At 41.9% G+C, this 19,723-nt stretch overlaps 2 protein-coding genes and 1 long non-coding RNA gene across 4 annotated transcripts in view; 1 reads left to right on the top strand and 2 right to left on the bottom strand.

Annotated features, from left to right (window-relative positions):
• The window catches only part of LOC145452449 (uncharacterized), a 44,430-nt gene extending 42,789 nt beyond the window's left edge, over window positions 1-1,641 (top strand). The window contains exon 2 of the long non-coding RNA XR_013919366.1: window positions 312-1,641. This is a non-coding gene — a long non-coding RNA (uncharacterized LOC145452449). The remainder of the gene's footprint in view (window positions 1-311) is intronic.
• Window positions 1,364-8,620, bottom strand: LOC145452442 (structural maintenance of chromosomes protein 6-like). The gene is made up of 2 exons (XM_080330628.1): window positions 3,875-8,620; window positions 1,364-2,106 (listed from the first exon to the last, which is right to left on the bottom strand). Exons 1-2 carry the CDS (start codon window positions 6,557-6,559, stop codon window positions 1,570-1,572), a joined length of 3,222 nt encoding a protein of 1,073 aa, XP_080186754.1. The 5' UTR covers window positions 6,560-8,620; the 3' UTR covers window positions 1,364-1,569.
• Window positions 8,621-14,935: 6,315 nt separating this feature from the next.
• Window positions 14,936-18,926, bottom strand: LOC145452261 (uncharacterized). Of its 2 annotated transcripts, XM_080330468.1 has the most exons (7): window positions 18,706-18,926; window positions 18,496-18,605; window positions 16,549-16,626; window positions 16,359-16,487; window positions 15,304-15,356; window positions 15,177-15,242; window positions 14,936-15,113 (listed from the first exon to the last, which is right to left on the bottom strand). In XM_080330468.1, the coding sequence occupies exons 1-7, from the start codon at window positions 18,782-18,784 to the stop codon at window positions 15,071-15,073; spliced, it is 558 nt and encodes a 185-aa protein (XP_080186594.1). In that variant the 5' UTR covers window positions 18,785-18,926; the 3' UTR covers window positions 14,936-15,070. The 2 variants fall into 2 exon arrangements, with proteins under 2 accessions (XP_080186594.1, XP_080186595.1); XM_080330469.1 differs by having other exon boundaries at window positions 15,002-15,242; window positions 18,706-18,925.
• Between the last annotated feature and the right edge of the window lie 797 nt (window positions 18,927-19,723).

Genomic DNA, 19,723 nt, shown 5'->3' with positions numbered 1-19,723 from the left:
AGCACGCTTCAAGGGAGGAAAAGCATCGTCGGAATTAGACATAAATAGGTTGGAAGAGCTCTTAGATCGAGTACCGTAGTTGTGTATATGCATGCAGTATTCAAAGTAGTTTACAAGTGAATTTGGAACTTCTTGTTTGTTAAACTTGTACATGAACTTTGCTAATTCAAAAATATATATGTCTTCAACTTTAAGAATGCGAAGTTTCTTATAATATGGAGATAAGCGATGATAGATGGTCAGTCCAGCAATGGCCCGAATGGCTTTATTCTGTAGTACTTGCAGTACTTTCAAAATAGTTTGGGTTGCAGATCCCCACATAATAATACCATATTGCAAATGGCAGTGAACGATGGAGAAATAAAGACTTCTGAGCATTGGCCTGGGAACAATTCTATTTAGTCGCCATAAGACACCAGTATTTCGAGAGATCTTGGACGAAACATGACTTGTATGGGTATTCCAACTGAGGTCATGGTCAATAAAAATTCCTAGATATTTCATTGATTTGCAAAAGCACATTGCTTGACCAGTCATAATTAATTTGGGATTAGTATTGGAGAGTTCTGTTCTCCTTTTTTCTTTGCCTATTGGCAATACTTGGCTCTTACTAGCATTAATGGACAATTTGTTACATGTGAGCCAGTTGCTGATGTACTTACAATTCGGTATCCACCAAATCAGAATTTCATAAGAACTATCAAGTATGTAACCAGCAAATAGGATACATGTCACCTGCAATTATACAATGTAAACTTGAATTCAATGTAACTCAAATGTAATCGAAATACGTCAAAAGCAGAAGGAAATATATTTTCCCTGACAGTTGCAGCATTATTTCTAGCCGATGGCTACTTGACTGCTTGATGACTTTCTCTTACCAGCAAGACCGGTACCTTGCGCTAAAATATCCAAATAAATTTTAGCTTTGGCTGCCTTCCTTTCGCCCGAACTATCTCATCCAAATCTGCAGCAAGCAGCCGTGCAGGAATAATACACCTGCCAAAATATGGGCCATCCAAACGCGCCCTAAATCTTGCACCGGTCGTTGCTGCTTAGGTGTTCATGGTGATTCGACGACATTGGTCGTTTTACACCAGGCCGATATTCGTTCCTACGATTCAAAATCTACCACCTTGCAGCATGGGTCACTTTCAATCTCAGCTTTTGTAAGACACCGTTTACGCAGATCGGAACCTAGATAAACTGATAGGCTCCTCAACTTCGGTAGGAATCCTGGACTAGACCTCGGTTTGACTCGATCTTGCCACCCCATTGGTGTTAAAGCTGTCGAACGCGCCACTAGACTATCTCAAGTCTCGACACACATTGACGCGAGAGGTAACAAACAGCCGACACACAATTCCAATTCGTCAAATCTCACAGATGTAATGAAACTGTTTAAAACGGCAGTATAAAAATACTCGGAACGACCACGAAATGCACGATACAGTCTTCCGGTACCAACAGCGTACAAAATATGCATAAAACTGGCAACCACAGGCATAATCACATTCACGACGTGGCCAGTTCGGTACAAAAACAACACAAGCGGCATAGCGCCGGAATTCAGTCTGACGCCACTCCGTTTCCACCTTGTCCCCTTTCGGGATCAGCCATCTTCCACACCCGGATCTGATCGGAACGCGGCAACGAGCTGATATCGTGCGGGGTCAGAAAAATGAACTGCTTCATGAGATCGTGCATAGATATCTCCAACATCATCTCCATCGCGACCCTACGATTGGCCATGTCCATGTACACGTCAAACTCGTCCAGACACCGGAAAGGCGACTGTATCTCCTCCCACAGCGACAGCACAAAGCACACAGTCGAAAACGATCTTTCCCCACCAGACAGTGCACGCATATCGCTAGTGATAACACCGTCATCTCCGGGCTGCACGCACAGCTGCAGGAGCCGCTCGGTGTGGACAAAGTTCATCTTGCCGGCGAAGCCCCGTTGCTGCATGAGCGTGTCGAATGTCATCTTGCAACGCATGGAGATCAACTGACGCATTTGCAAGAATGACTCCTGCCTCTGTTTCAAGTACAAAGCAACCGCTTTCAGAAAAGACTTTACCCACTCGATGCCCTGCCGGATGACCTTAATAATGAGAAGAAAAAATTAGGAAATAGACGACTAAAAAAACAAAGAAAATGTGATCACTTTATCGTAATCACGGCCTCGTTGCTGAAATTTAAGGACAAACGTGTCCAGTCAAAAATAGTCAAATCTGAGAAACAAGGACAAAATAAGGACAACACTACACTAGGGTCAATAAATTTGCTGTGCACAAGGCAGGGTCGTAATGACTCGACTTGACTCGAGTCATTTTCTCAAAATACAGAAATGACTCCACTCGAGTCAATCTGTGTATTGACTCGACTTGGACTCGATTCATTGCGCTTGACTCGATTCATTGCGCTTGACTCGAATCAAGTCATATGACTCGAGACTCATGCAGCCAAGACGGACATTTCATTGAAATTTCGAAGTATAGTTAACAAGTTAAGTAACCACATTATTAGGATTCCGTCTATTGGTACTAGTACTTGAAAATGTGACCAGAAACTGCTAAAAGTGAGGAATATTAGTATATTATAAATGTGAACCATTCAATATCACCAAACATAGTTATAAAAAGTGGGTTTAACAAGACTTTAACTGGAAACTGAGCAGTCCACACAATGACTTGGACTCGGACTCGAGTCATAATACCATGACTCGGTGATGAATCGAAAATGAGTCGACTTGACTTGAGTCAAAACTAGAAAAGTGAGATTGACTTGTGACTCGGAGCCTTGTGACTCGGTTACAACCCTGGCACAAGGGTTGATACAATTTAAAAAGTGTAAAGATATGTAGAAAAGAGGGAGTGAATGGTTGCAAGGTATGAATACTACCTCCGTTAGAATGCGTTTGAGAATAATATTTCTGATTTTACGCTTGAAATCTAGGGCATTGGTTCTTATCTGGGTTCAAACAGTCATCATCGACTGCAGGTAATTAGGCGCGACAGTCTTCCAATTGTGATTGTTGTGGCGGTAAGTCGTGCACTGTGGTGTAACACAGGGGATTGGAAAAGGAAACGCTGTCTATATGAAATGCTGATTCTATCTCCTACATATATTAGCTCATTCACAAATAATCAATTCGTATTACGCGGCTGCGAGACACTCTCCAAGGTCAAGGCTGCTTTTTGAAAGGCAACAGCAGAAATCACACTGAAAATAATCCTTATATCCTTCATGTTTTTTGCATAGACATATTTCAAGTGTTTTGTTCTTTTAACACTGAGTTGATGCACAGTTCATTTTTTGCAATTGACAAGCGCCCGTTAGATAATCCCGCGAAAAATTATCCCGCGAAAAATTATCGAGACAACAGATTTCGCGCCATTGGAAGGGGCCGCCATGATGTCAACTTTTGTCAAAATACACCAGTCAAAGCTGTGTCAACAAAAAGAGTTCGTGTACCATCTAAAAATAGTACATGTAACGCTCTATTGTTCGAAATTTCACGTTGGTGACGTCCTATTTTGTGATACAATTGATAATATACAATGTTCATTTCAATTCTCCACTAATTGCTGATGGTTACCCCTGACGAGTGTCACCCGAAAATATTCGGGTTCATTTCAATATGAATATAGGCTACTACTCAATTGTATATCGAAATTTTGTACTTCCAAGAAGCAGTTCATTTTCTGCACCCGTATACTACAGTTATGTATTAGATGAGTAATGTTGAAACTTTTTGTTTTTGCGATTCATGAAAATGCGGGTTTGCAGAAGGCTTGTGGATTAACGAAAGGGTTCACCGGATTATCAGCACTGATCTAGCGAGTGAGACAATCTGATAAAGGCCGTACCTTATACTTCTTTTTCACCTCGTAGTACTCGGTGATAATCTGCTCGCGCTGCCCGTGCTCCTCCTCGTTCCGAGCAATACGAAACTCGACACGCTGAATCTCGTTCGCGACCGTAGCCGGCGCGCGCCGCGTGCTCACTCGCTCCGCGCAAACGCGCCGCGCTTCCTCCCTGCTCCTCTCCATCAGCTCCTCTTCTTTCTTCTTCTTGTCTATCGCGTCACTCACCGATTTCACGTGTTTCTTCAAGCTCTCGTCGTAGTAGCGACGGTCGTTTTTCGCTTTTTCCACCTCGTTCTCCAACCTGGAAATACTCTCCCGGCTTTCATCCAGCGTATCTTTCACCTTCCTCATCTCGGCATCGTGCTTCTTCCAGTCGGCAGCGGCGGTAGCGACAGAATCATTCATCCTAGACAAATCCTCGTTCTCCTTATCTATAATTGCGTTCAACGACTCTATCTGCCGCTCGTGATTCTCAACCTCGTCTTGAAGATCTCTGACATCAGGAGGCGCCACATCTTCAATAGCTTCCAACTCAGAAATCTCGACTTTAAACTCCCTGAGACGCGTCCTGCTTTGGCGATTCGTTTGCTCCAGCCGTTTCAACTCATTTTGCAGACGCCTGCATTCATTTTCTTTCTTCTGTATCGCTTTCTGGAGGTCATCCAGTTTAAGGTCACAGTTTTTCAACTCATGTTGGCAGCGTTTAATCTCATCGTCTACGTCAGCCTTCAAATACCGGGACACCGGTTCTCTCGGGTTGGAATAAAACCTGTCTTGGTACACTTCGTCACCATCGACGGTGAAGGCCAGAGTGCATTTCGCGGGCGGCCTCGGTGAAAGCTGCATCACCTGCATTGCGTCTCTCAGCTGCGGGATCACCAGTATGGTCTCAATACTGCCCATGTCGATGAGACAGTTGGCTACGACCGGGTCTTCGATGTTTAACAGGTCGAAAACGCACTTGAACCTGTTGTGGTTGACGCGGCCGCTGGATATGTTGTAGACATCGTTGCCGAACTCCCTCGTGTATATTGAGATTTGACTGGCCTCTTTCGGGCTGAACACGGCACTGCGTAACTGCGACAGCGTTTTCATGTCGTGATGGTTGTCAACGACAAATGCATACATATGAGAGCGTATGGCCGATTCTACCGGCACGGCCATGCTGGCGTCTTTTAGCGTCACGCAAGCGCCTATCGGTCCTCTCGGTTTTTTACGAAACTTCTTCCGGCGCCACTCCTCCTCGATGCGCTGCACGAATTTTGGCATCCTCACTCCGAACAGCTGCAAGCGACTTTTCTTGCCAGATGCCAAGCTCCTGAGACGCTCTGACGTGTTTTGCTTCTCAGTTGCTACCCGACGCGCTTCTTTCCTGGCTTCGTCGATTTCATCTTTGCAGTTTGAAATCGCGCCTTCGAACTGCTGTATCTGCTCGGAATTGTTTTTCATCTGCGCCACCAGCTGCTCCGAATCGCGACGCAGATTTCTCAGCGTAGTCTCGCGGTTCTTTTTTTCAGACTCGATATCGGTGTTTGCGCTTTCCATCAGGTCTTTAATACGTTTTTCCAGTTCCCTTTTGTCGGCCATCGTGTCCTTGCGTTGCTTCAACACGGTCTTAATACGATTTTCCAACTGACGATACGCGCCACGCACCCGATCGTATTCCTTCTTGCTACTTGTACGGACAGGGTCTAGCGATTTCGCCTTTTCCACGTACTCGCGAATTTCTTTTTGCGCTTCTTCAAAAGCTGACTTGGCCTCCTTCTCTAATCTCTTTGCTTTGTCGACGGCTTGCTCGTATTTTTGAGTCCGCTTCTGCTCTTGCTCGATCTGTTTCTGCACCGGCTTCAAGGCGGACTCCAACTGTATCACATCAGCCCAGGCAAGCTCGCCTCTCAACTTCACGACTTTATCTTTCAATTCTGTGATCGTCGAGAGGTTTTTGTACTTTTGCTCCTTGGCGAGCACTTCGCGCTCTAAATCCGGTAAAAGCCTCTCTTTGCGACTCAACGTTTCCTGCATCGTGACGCGGTGCTCCTGCACGAAAGCGTAGTCGAGGCTCATCTGCTCGAGCTGGGTGGATTTCATAAAAAACTTGTACTTGTCCGTCTCGTTTTTCGAGTGCAGGAAATGCTTGCTCATTTCCTGGTTGAGGCAAGTCAGCGGGTTGTCCACTTGGATGTTGAACTGGTCTAGGATTTGGACCAGGTCTTCCTTTTTTGTAGATATCAACTTTCCATTTTCGTTCTTGATGCGGTAGTACGTTTGGCCGTCTGCAAAAAGTCTTCTTTCGACTGCGATTTTTTCGCCATATAAATCCACCTTATACGCTTCACTGCCACGGTTACGCAAAGTAATCTCCACGGTTGCATTGGCACTCCCTTCTTTGATGAGCGTTTTCAAAGACGAGCCGCGACTCGTACTGCTGGCTTTACCACCCAAGCCTACGACGATCGCCGTTATTATTGCACTTTTTCCACTCCCGTTCTTGCCTATGATAAAGTTGACATTTGTCGCGAAGGTCATGGTGAGCTCTGTGTGGCACATGAAGTTTTTCAATGAGACCTGTTCGATGATGCCCATCCCCAGATATTCGTCATCGTTCTCCGCGGGCGCTGACGTGCTGGCTATGTTCGCTCGTTTGGCCGGGCGGCCAATTTGCGATGACTTTCTTTTGTTACTCATTTCGCAGGGGCAGTAGCTACAGTAAAAATACGGAACACATTGTCTTTAAGAGAAATAATGGATGAGTAAAGAACTGAAATCGAATTGATATAGACAGGAGGGGTAGAATCAAAGAACTTTCTACCCCTTTCCAAGCTCAAATTTACCCCCTTATAAAATCACTGATTGTTCTGGGATAGAGTTACCTGCTTATTTCATATTCTAAATGCTTTCGCATAGTGTTCGTATTTTTTCTACACTCCTTTGTTGTAGGCTACAATGTACACAACCTAAATCTTTATAATGAACCATTCGTCACCCTAGATCACGCCGACACATTCAGTCATCAATAGTGCAGCGAAATATGTTTGTGATTCGCTTCCCCTGCTATGTAAGTCATTATTCACATATTGGTACTGACTTGAATAAAATCTATCTAAATCTATATTTTAATATATATAGGCATGTTTATGTGTATAGAGATGTTCACACTAGAAAAATTATCTGATGTTGGTTGCATTGACATTTGTCCCTACTGGAATCTTGGTACATTTTGCCTAATATAACAGGTGAGCAGCGATGATTCTCCAAGTTGAAGCAATATTTTTTAAATGAAGAATTGTGTGAGCACAGGACACCGATTCCATACAGGATTTGTCCATAGATTTAACCCGATTAATTTATTAGACTTAATCTATTAATCTATTTAAAACACTTGTTTTCAAAATATCCCACCTCTCCCCCTTCTGTTTTACATCTGCCTTCTTTTCTCTCATCTGGCTATCCCGCGCCTGGACAGTGGTACAAAATTGGTCCATAAAATTTAGTCATCAAATAAGGCATGAATATTCATGCCTGCAAATAGTAAAGTTTGCACCAAGAACACAAATACAAAGTTAACTGATATAACACATAAAATTCTGAGTATGTTAGCGTTTGACTAGTGATTCTTTATTTTGTGCATATCGACCACAGTTGGATCAATTACAATAATTCATTTCAATTACAATTATACTCTCTTGCATGTTTCAATTACATTACAATTACAATTACAATTACTGTTAAACATGTAATTATTCGGTAAAGAGGTCTTCTTTGACAACCGTAGCGACGTAATGAGCAACAATCTCAATCTATTCAGGTTTCATTCATGATACGTAGAATACCCTTTAATTAAAAAAAACTTGAACGTATTCGAACTATTCCTAATCATGAGTACTGAACACCACAAACACAGAAAAATGTTTCAAGCGACTGTTAACAACCAAAAGTTAGAGCGACTAACAGCGAATAGACTACAGGACAGTCAATGAAATGTAATCAAACACTCAGAGCTGAGTAAGGATAATGAAATGTAATTGGTAATGCGTCAACGATCAGGATGATACCGATAAGATGTGTAAAATTAAAATAAATCCAAAAAGAAAGAACCTCCTGATAACTACGAATTACAACATTTTGATTCGCATTTACATTTTCACTTGCTTGGAAACTGTTGGATTGCATTTGATGAACATTAGGGTGCGAAAATTTCCGGCCCCAGTAAATTTGGTCAAGATTGGAGGTAGTATTGGGATAACATCTCAACAAGTGCGTATTCAAGCTTGATAAAGCCTTGGTTGGAAACTTGAATTTTTTTTGCTATTGTTGCAACAAGCCTCGGTACTGGTCAGAGATAAAAAAATATAAAAAATAAAACTTTGACTGTGTTGTAGCAAATGGTTCAGCACAGGTTTCAGAAGAGTTTATTTGCTGTTCATCCATTTTTGAAATATTAAGATTTAGTTTAGCCCACTGGTTCTCTAACTTTTTTAGACACGCCCCCCTTTATGACAGTGAATATTTTGTGCCCCCCTTATCGTCACAGCACACAATGAAACCAGAAAGTTTGCAATCCTTGGGTCAAGTGTAGAATACGGCCACCTCGAGAAAGTGATCCCCATGACCATCACCGATCAGTGTTTCACATTACACCAACAAATGCTTCCCATGAACCAGGGTTGTAATGACTCGAGTCATGACTCGACTCGAGTCACGATTTTTTGATGACTTGACTTGACTCAAGTCATTTTCTCAAAATACGGAAATGACTCGACATACACAGATTGACTCGACTTGGACTCGAGTCATTGCTCATGACTCGAACCAAGTCATATGACTCGAGACTCAGACGGCCAAGACCAACGTTTCATTGTAATTTCGAAGAACAGTAAAGTAACCACCCTATTGGGATTACGTCTATTGGTACTTGTACTTGAAAATGCGACCAGAAACTATTAAAAGTGAGAAAAATTAGCATAATATGAATGCGAACCATTAGATATCACCAAACAGAGTTGGAAAAGTGGGTTTAACAAGACTTTAACTGGAAACTGATCAGTCAACACAATGACTGTGACTCGGACTCAAGTCATAATAGCATGACTCGGACCTCTGCTCGATGACTTGGACTCGGTGGTAAATTGAAAATGACTCGACTTGACTCGAGTCAAAACCATAAAAGTGAGAATGACTTGTGACTCGGACCTTTGTGACTTGGTTACAACTCTGCCATGAACACGGCAAAATAAATTGTTTTTTTTGCCTGTGGCATGACGGATATTAGGGTCGGCGGGTTAGGGTTAGCGAGGGGGGATATTAGGGTTGTGGGAGTAGGGATACATAAGGGTTGTGGGAGGGGGATATCAGGGTTAGGGGTACATTAGGGTTGTGGGAGGGGGGATATTAGGGTTGCCGGAGGGGGGATATTGGGGTTAGGGATACATTAGGGTTGTGGGAAGGGGATATTCGGGTTGTGGGAGGGGGATATTAGGGTTGCCGGAGGGGGGATATTAGGGTTGTGGGAGTAGGGATATTAGGGTTAGGGGTACATTAGGGTTGTGGGAGGGGGATATTAGGGTTGTGGGAGTAGGGATATTAGGGTTGTGGGAAGGGTATTAGGGTTACCGGAGGGGGGGTATTCGGGCTGGGGTGATGGATATATATCTTCCATCCAACCCTAATATCCCTCCCGCCAACCCTAATATCCCCCTCCGCCAACCCTAATGTACCCCTAACCCTAATATCCCCCCTCCCACAACCCTAATATCCCCCCTCCCACAACCCTAATATCCCCCCTCCCCCAATCCTAACATCCCCTCTCCTCCAATCCTAACATCCCCCTCCCTCAACCCTAACATCCCCCCTCCCCCAACCCTAATATCCGTCTCTCCACAAGCAAAAAAAAATCACAATTTATTATCGCGTTCATGTGAAGCACTGTGAGTTTGACATGTTCATGTGCAACATTGATCAGTGATGGTCATGGGGATCACTTTCTCGAGGTGGCCGTATTCTACACTTGACCCGCAATCCTTACATATAGTTCATGGAAGGTTATGACTGTTGATGAGAGAATTCTCCAATACGAAATTCAGACTATGCACCAAGGCGACCAAGCAATAACCAAAAAACGGAGGTGAATCGGGCCAAGCGCGGTAAAGATTTCAGTTCACTGGAGCGTCGCGCCCCGTTCAGATGCTTTTACACCGCCCAAGGGGGCTCGCCCCCAGTTTGAGAACCACTGGTTTAGCCTATATTGTAATTCACAAAGTTTTCTGTTGCTACTGAAGTATGGGAAACAGTTTAGCGTGACTGAATTATCTAGTTATAACGCAGCACGCATAGAAAACCGATGTAAATAGGCTAATTATTACATGTGGTGACTGCTTAAGAAGGCATTAAGGCCCCTCGTCGTCATCCTGGTTCGTACCGGATTTTCACTGGTGCGACGAATAAATGATTGATTAAATTATTATTTTATGTTGTGATTGTCAGGTTTCCATGAATATGTAATTGAGATTGTAATTGAGCAAAATTTTGATCAAATTACAATTACACAAAATAGAAATGCCTCAATTACAATTACATGAAAAAATGTAATTAATTACATTCAGCTCAATTACAAATGATCCAACTCTGTCAGACACCCACCTTGACCATCCTGTCTGTATAATGCATGAGGTGACCAGCTGACTTGAAGACCTGATGGTCGTATCGCTGGCCACCATTTCACAGCATTACTTTGTTGCACCTGGAAATAAACTTCTGTCTGTCTGTCTAATGATCATGACAACGTGATACAACAATGCAGTTTGAAAATCACACGATGTTGCAGGTTTATGTTATCTACAATAAAGGAAAGCATAATGCATTGCACTCCTTCTGACTTCTAAATTCATTTAAATTATCATCTATCATGCATAATTTAATTATATTATTCTGCAATCAGGCTCGCACTCGAAGCAAAAGGCCACAACAAATTGCAATGCAGACCTACGGCGCTTCTTCTTCAGTGTAGCCCTGTTATCATTCGTAATTCTTTTTCATTTCATTATTTCTGGCATTTATTATTATTCTATCAAAACAAACTTGATAGATTGATTGGAGGGGATTGCTTTTCCATCACCACTAAGTATAATCGGAGAAGTGATGCAAATTGCAAATGCAACTTCCGTTACTGGACCGTGACTAGCGCGACAAACTCGACCACTCAAATTTCAAATCGTACCAAGGATATTTATTAGCATTGACTAGTGCAGTGGTTCTTAACCTTTTTTCCTCCAGCGCCCCCTTTCAAAAATTATCGTGCTCCAGCGCCCCCCAACCGCATATTGTAAGGAATGTAATAAAGACAATGAGTAAGAGGGAGGGCCGTAACAGCACTTCGTTATCCCCCCTAAAAATGATTGCCTTGCGCACCCATAGCGTGATAAACCAAACTTCCGAGGGCTTCGCCCCAAAGAACCCCGTAGCGTGATTTCGATGGTCAGCAAAGTTTGTGTGGCATGGTCGCCCTAGGTAACAAAATTTTCTATAATGCATGAATGAATAGGTGGTAATTACATATATAAGTCGCTATAAACTTTTTATCCTCTCAGCCCACGTAATCAGATTCACTAGTAGCGCTGATTGAGCTGTTGTATGGCAAGATGGAGGGCACGTAATTATTAATTAAACATATTCGGGCGTGCCCGTAGGTACAATTAATTCGTTACCAGGGCCGTAACAGCACTTCGTCAGCCCCCCCAAAAACGTTGTTCTTAGCCCCCCCCCCCCATCGGGTGATAAACCAAACTTCCGGGGGGCTTCGCCCCCAGACCCCCTCTCGGCTATCCACTATTTGCTGATACTAGTCATCTACATTGGGTGTCCATTTACTGAGCCAGGTATTCCCGCCTAGACGCGCGAAGCGCGAAAAATTTCAATAATTAATGATTGAATTGGTAAATATGATCGGGAATTGCATGTATATTGATATCAAATGTTATCCTCTCTCTGCTCACGTAAACAAATTTACCGGTAGAGCTGAGTGATGTGTGATTGAAAAGGTAGGACCCCTCAATAATATTTATACATCTTCGGGCGTATACCCGTTGGCAGGAACGAAACGGCACTTCGTCAGGCCCCCCGAAAAAACTCGGGTCTTGGGCTCCCATAGGGTGATAAACCGACCGCCCCCATCACGTTGTTCGTTTTGCCACGAAATCAGCTGTACTGTTTAGCGAGCCAGTGCGAAGTGCGAAAACTTTCGATAATTCATGATAAAATCGGTCAGTAAGATCTGGAATTGCATATATATTGCTATTAATTTCTTTTCCTCTCTGCTCACGTCACCAGATTTACCGGTAGAGCTGAGTGAGGTGCAATGTTCCGTCTAAGCTGCTCACGTGCGCAGGGCCTACATGGTATCTGTGCACAGAAAATCTACGTTTCGCACAACTAATCCGAAGTTTTGACCTTTTTTTAGTCGTTACGCACTGTTGTCCAAGGGTCTGCGCAGTGAGTTTATTGAGTGAGCGCAGACTCATCAAAACGTGGAGCGAACAATGTGAGGTGTCTTGGAAACTGTAGGGCCCGTAACTAATAATTAAACATATTCGGGCGGGCGAACCCGTTGGTATGACTTCGTTGCATGATGTTATTTCGTGACCTCCTGTCTGCTATATCAAAAAATATAGAATCGCCCAACAAGAATATCTAGTTTTAGATACCCCTGTCGCCCAATCGTACTAGACTAAAAGACGAACACGATTTCAAATTGGTATTTCTTCACTGGCATCCCTGCCGGATGGAATTCGTCTTCTGGGGTTCAGATTGCCAACACAGGAATATTCGGTGCCAGTCATTTAGGCGCCCATGGACAATTAAACCTATATGTCTTTTGTAGGCTATATATAACGAAGTTTTCGGTGTTCATTTTCTCTGAATACTCATTAAGGATATGTCCTACCACCACATCATCTACTGCGAAGCCATTTTTCTCCAGCGCCCCCCATACCGCCCCCCTGAGCCCAGCGCCCCCTGAGCGTTTCCGCCCCCTTTCAAAATCGCCAGCGCCCCCTGGGGGGCGCTGGAGGCAAGGTCAAGAACCACTGGACTAGTGTATCATCACATTAGCTGCGCGCATCGTGTAATATTTCATAGGTTTAGGCATAGAATTTCTTAAGAAATGTCGTTCACGCGTTCAAGGCAACGGCAGTCGAGTTTTTTTCGATAGACCCGATTGGCCCGCGATAAAACACGCTTTGACAAAAATGGGATTTGTTCTGCACCGCTAATGTATTTTCAAGTCTTAATTAATGACGCTACTACTGTCAAGCCCTTCCACTGCGGTCACTGTCCTGGCAAATTATACAACCTCTGCACTTCGTTCTCATCCGTGTACTAGGTGTTCAAAATAAAATATAAAAACCTGTTCATCGCACAGTAGTAGCTGTGGCATGCGACCCGTTTATACCAGTGGTTCTCAAACTGGGGGGCGTGAAAGCGTCTGAGGGGGAGCGAAGCCACAGCCACAGTTAAATAAATACAGTCCATCCTCAAGATTACCGGACCACGACTGACCTATCGATCTCGCTTCCCATGACATGCCGCCCTATTTCTTGTCGCATTCTTTTTCTATACTATCTTCTTTACTTTCATTCAGTGTGCATGCCTCCTCTTTACATCGCCTAGGCCAAGGTGGGTGTCAGATTCCATAGACTACTCCTTGTCGCTTCGACATCTTCCTGTCTTTTCATTGTATCGCATTTTTGTGGTGTATTGAACTGATAAAAATTGCTAATAAACCAATGATGATGATGATGATTAACGCAAATTTTTACCTCCAGCACATGGTGTTTATTGTCTATTGTCCAATTTTCATAGTTGAGAATTCTCTCATCAATAGCCACAACCTTCAACGCCATCAAACTATACGTTGGGAATGATAGCATTGTGGTTTCTCGCTTTAATGTTTTGAGATATCACGATAAGGGGGACGCAAAAATTCTTCACTATCAAAATAGGGGGCATAACTAAAAAAGTTCGAGAACCACTGGTTTGTACCCAAGGGATTTGATCAGAAGAATGCCCTAACTCGTTTTGACTCATTCCTGTTTTAACCAGTTTTGCGGTGTTTTGGATTCATACATACCATCAAAAACAGGACTGAAATTTGATACTATGCGCGTCATTCACAATTCAATTCCAATTCAGCCCAATAAGAAATCGCGACCGCGCTCAGTATTGACGCCCAGTACATTTTCAATTTCACGTGACTGTACGCAATATTGTGAGTCCGACAATAAGATCAGTTGGCAACTTGGAGTGACACGAACTCAGCTGTTGATGCCCTGGACGAGACTGGTATGGCGTGTTAGTCGGCTAAATAGCAAAGATGGCGCATTCACACAATTGGTCGTAGTGAAATCTGCCATTCACATTTACTCCAAAATTCACGATACAATATTAGCAAGCACAACAACGGACGTCCGTCTCAATAATTTGACTGAATATCAGTCAGTTCCACAATCTTCAAGGGAGCCCAGCGACGTCCTTCAATTCTCTGGAGGGACGACACACTTCTGTAAGTGATCCAATCAATGGTCATAAATTATTAGCAACCAACTTGATCCTGGGACCATTCGTGAATACAAAACCGATTGATTGCACGTGAAAGCCTTCATTGACTCTTTCGCAAGCTTTTTTTACAGGCAACTCCTAGCAGGAGTGCTAGCAAACGAAAACACTATAGAATCAGGGAATGTGCAGCAAAGCTAATATATTTAGCTATGTACCACTTGTATTTTGTTTAACGTATCTGCAGACGAGATACTGTAGTAGTGCAACCATAGCAAAGAAAACAGGTAAAACTGCATTTACTAAAAGTGATCATGAAATCGACTTCCAAATCTTGACAATCTAAACACAAATAACAGGAGTCAAAAATGGCTTCCACACAAGTAGGCTACTGCTCGGAATAGGTTAGGAACAAAACAAGCATTCACAATAGAATCTAGTCATAAATGCATGCAAAATAAATTCAGTTTCAAGGTGCATTTGAAAGTAAGGCTTTGAAAAAGAGACAAAACAAATCACTGAAACAAAAATGCATATCAAAGGATGATAAAATAGCTGCATTGAAGTGGCTTTATATTTTACCCCGTAAACTCAGTGAACAAAATCGGAAACGTAGCACATTACTAAACTTGGTAGTTCAACTGCAATATTTCACGTCTGCAAAACTTGGGTGGATGATAGGGCGTTTGCTTTTCTTTCTAAAAGCACAACAACGTTATTCCAACAGCACTACTTTTCCCTCGGGGCATCGCTTGACTTGCCACTAGTCTTCCAACAAATATAACAATTCCAAAATAGCGAAATAACTTGTGAAAACAGCATTCTGAAAAGTGAAAACTAGCATCAGACAAAGCCACTTCGAACATAGGGCATGTTCGACCTACCTATATTGGATGGGTACAAATTTGAAGTTTGCAAACTGCGTCGGTATCCAAACCTGTAAATAGTATTAATGTCAGTGTCAGGGTAGTAACCAAGTCACAAGGCTCTGAGTCAAGTAGCCAATTTCATTTTAATAGTTTTGACCATAATCTAGACCCCGATCGGCGATCGATATTGGATTTTCGAACCGCTACGAATAAAACCGATATCTAACACCTTGACCGATAACACCGCTATATTCAGCCGATATTCAAACTTCAGAGCATTTATTCTAACAGCTCAACGGCCATTGTCATGAAATAAACTAAAAAGGCTGAATCTGGACACCTTTAAATTGTAAGCTATATGAAATTAAACAAATATTACCAGTCTAGCGGTCAAGGATTATAGTTTTTTTGACTTCCTACATGTGACGTCACGATAAATTGCAGATATTATTTATTTCATCTCTAATGGCCGATACATATAATTCTTTCAGAGTGTGATATCGACTCAATATTATCGGTGAACTGATAATAATCGGTCGGGCTCTATTATAATCAAGTAGAGTCATTTTCACTGCGCCACTGAGTCACGTCAGAGTCCAAGTCATGGAGTTCAATGTTCATTATCGAGTTCAAGACTCAACTCACTTCTGTGACACTCTTGGGTGATATTGAAGGTCTTGTATTCATAATATACTCATTTTCTCACTCTTAACATGTTCATTCAAACAGATGAAATTGGTTTCAGTGCCTATTTTAAAAGTGTTGGTTCTTATACATAAGACTTTAATCAAGTAATATAGAATTTCTTGAGTCATATGACTTGGTCGAGTCATGGGCAATGACCCGAGTAGAAGTCTAGTAATCTTCAACAAATAGACTCGAGTCAAGTTGACTCAACAAAAAATTGTCACTGGAGTCTGACTCAAGTAATTACAACCCCGATTTACGTCCATAGAAATTACATACCGGTATAAGAATCTTACTGAAAATGTATACCACATTATAAGTGGAAGTAGCAACTTCAATGACGTCAAAACTACTAAAAGTGGAAGTAGATATTAAATATTTACCATCCAATTGACAGTCAATATCTTCGGAAATTCATTGACCAGTCGTCTTTTTATTTCCCTTCCACCATGACGACGCAATATTGTTTGCAATACAATAAACCCCAAAAGAAGGATTGGCGAGGCTAAAAACTAATGAAGTAATGCGTTAATGTTATATCAGCACAAAGCTGGGCGATTACTCAATATTTACTTGATCAAGGATAACATTTATGATTGTGTCATACTGCAAACGTGCCAGGATAGTGTACCACAATGTCACAGCTGGACCCTGCGAAGAAATAAAAAAATGATAAGCTCCATATTACGATCAATTCAATTCAACCATAGAGCTACTTTCTGCAATGTGTTAGCTGCTTATCCCACATCAACTAATTACAGAAAAAAAGGCAAGATATTGTATCAACTATCAAAAATCAAAATTTCGAAGCACTTAAAAATCAAGGACATAGACTGTTGCCACACTGATTTTGAAAACAGTTAAACTCATGTTAACTATCAAAATCGTCCAAGTTTCTCTTTGATAAGTATATAGTCAGAGCACAATATCTTGATCCAACATCAAGAAATTTAATTGCCTATACTTCCTTTATATGCGATATGATTTTCTTCCTGCAAATTGATGTAAGATTATGGAATCTCGCAATAATTCAATAAGAGAATTCCAGTGTTTGCACTTAAACGCTGTACCACCAGTAATTCTACCAAGTTTCAAGTGTTGTACATCACTCAGAAACTGAATCTGTGATCAGTTGCGGAACCAAATAACTTCACTAGCCTACTGTTCATTCATTAACCAAAAGCTTTACATTACGAAGACGAAAATATTTTTAACAGTATGAATATGATTCACTAGATCAGTGGCTTTTAACCTTTCCTCCCGTGCCCCATTTCGAAAAATTGCCTAGGGCTGGTGTCCCTCATATTGCAGGGACTGTAGTAAAAACAATGGGTAAGAGGTCGAAGTCTAGACAGTCTTTTCGAGTTGGGACGTTACCACTGGAAATGTTTCGCGCTTGAATTTCAACTGAGGACCACTCGACTAATTAACGATATAATAATTGTATGTGCTATTTTCGGATCAAATCAAAGTTGTTTTGACAACCATCGGGTGTGGGCTCATACCATCTGGTTCGAGCCCGATGTACACATCCCGAATTAACCTCTGCGATTGGCAATATGGAGAAGCTAATTGTGTTGGGTTTTGTTATATTGCTTTTTGTGACTATTGAATCAATTGAGAGTGTGGTAGTGATCTTTTCTCACATTGAATTTAGTACCGCACCCGGTGATTAACTTTAACATGAATGTATTCCAAACGGAGCAATCCATATAACATTCAAGTGAAGTAGAGATTTGATAGATTTCGTCGAATGTTAATTTGCAATGAGAACTCAGGGATATGAAGAACTATTGTTTTACTATATAATCATATGTCCCTACTACACCATGTAATGCAACGGCATTTTTCTTCCGCTCTCACTATACCACACCCCCCTGAGGGCCTGAGCCCAGCGCCCCCTATATCACCCCTGAACGTTTCCACCCCTTTCAAAATCCAAATCGCCCCCATGTAGCTTCCAAGGGTGCTAGAGTCAAGGTTAAGAAGCACTGCACTAGATCAATTAATTGGCAATTCAATTGTGAAAGTTATTGCTCGCAGCCTACGTTGTACAATGCCAAATTTATGAATCCTGAATTACTATAGGTTTCGAAATTGGTGTGACAGTAGCTTTTGATTAAGACCAGTTACATTACTTTATGCGATTGAGTCGCCAGCTATAAGATTACCCATAAATGGCTAGTTCAGAATTCAGATCACATACGAGTTTCCAAAGGCTACCATACGCCCAGACTGGACACAGTGGTTGTTTTCGTCAACAAGTTGCGCGTGACAGAAGCGTTTCTTTCATAGAATAAACAAGTAATTAAACGGAAAGTTGCGCGTGACGTTACCACCAATTCCACTCTGGCCATACGGTACTTGATACTTTATAGTTCTGTTTTATATGATTTGCAAGAATAGCATTACTTTGTATTGCAATGCAAGCATGAGTTCCCCTACATATTTGCTGCATGGTCGAACAGACGTGAAAAGTGCATGCCAAGTTTAGGAAAGAAAGTGTATAGTAATACTCACAAAATATAAAAATGCACAAATCGCCATGATGATTGTCCGTTTGAAGTCATATGTATTCTTTCTTTCAATAACTTTCTGCGAGACAACATCTGCCAGGGTTCCAAGAATACCTACAAGTGTTGGAAATGTTTACAAAACTAGCAGAACAATTTAGGGGAGCTGTTTCGATATCACACACCCTGGCCCTGGCGAGGATAACTTGAAGAATACCTGCGGTGCAAATCTGCGTAGCAACCGGCCAGCGTCTGACCAGATCTCCGTAAACTTCCATCAACGCTGCAAGATTCATAGCGCTTCGAAATTATAATCTATAGCGATTCATGCGATAAGGTATCCAATTCCACACAGCTGGTATACATAGACCGTCAAAAGCTCATAACTGACACGAATAAGCAAATATACGTTTCTGAAACAGTGACGATACAAATGTTTACGTTGCAATTACATACTCTTTACCGCGACCTTCTGGAATCGGATGCGGAATAAAGAAGTGCCGACATATCGATATTGTCACAAGCGGACTAGAGTTCTAGATATACCTTGTCCGAATCTTAGGAAAGACAGGACATTCATCGCAGCACAAACTAAGTGATTCTCGTTTGTCTTAACACTGAACAATCAACATACTTACTGCTGAAGACTGCCTAACTGAAATAAGACCAGGCATCAACTGAACAAAATAGAAGTCGCATGAAAAATTCAATGTTTTTAACCACCTAACTTGGGTATAGTCGAAACTAAAATCGTAAGATATGTGGCTTCAACTTATGGTCTATTTTCGGCGTAAATTTCAACTGATACTGCAGAGATACATCATCCACGAGCCAGAGCACCGAATATACAAAGTCGGCAACTTTTCACCCCGATTTACTTCTTCAAACTATACTAACGGTGCAATTTCAAGGACTTATGTTAATACTTCAAGTAGTTTTAGCAACTATTGAAAATTTCGACTTCTATTAATGCCGCATTAACTTCTATTGGTAATTTCGTATCATCACTGAGCAATAACGAAGTACGGTACTTATACTTATATATATAGTCTCTGGGAAATAAAAAAAACTTCAGTATACAATTGAATAATATGTTCAATGTTCATATTGAAATGGACCCGAATATTTTCAACTGACACTCCTCAGGGGTAGCTGTCAGCAATACCCCGCAAGTAGGATTCATATAATTCACAACTTGGTCACGCTTTTATACTTCCACGGATTTTTAAGTCATG

The sequence above is a fragment of the Botryllus schlosseri genome, chromosome 12 (assembly GCF_051294905.1).
Source record: "Botryllus schlosseri isolate E-star chromosome 12, Bs_hap1, whole genome shotgun sequence".
Classification (NCBI taxonomy): Eukaryota; Metazoa; Chordata; class Ascidiacea; order Stolidobranchia; family Styelidae; genus Botryllus; species Botryllus schlosseri.
This window is presented reverse-complemented; position numbering and strand designations above follow the sequence as displayed.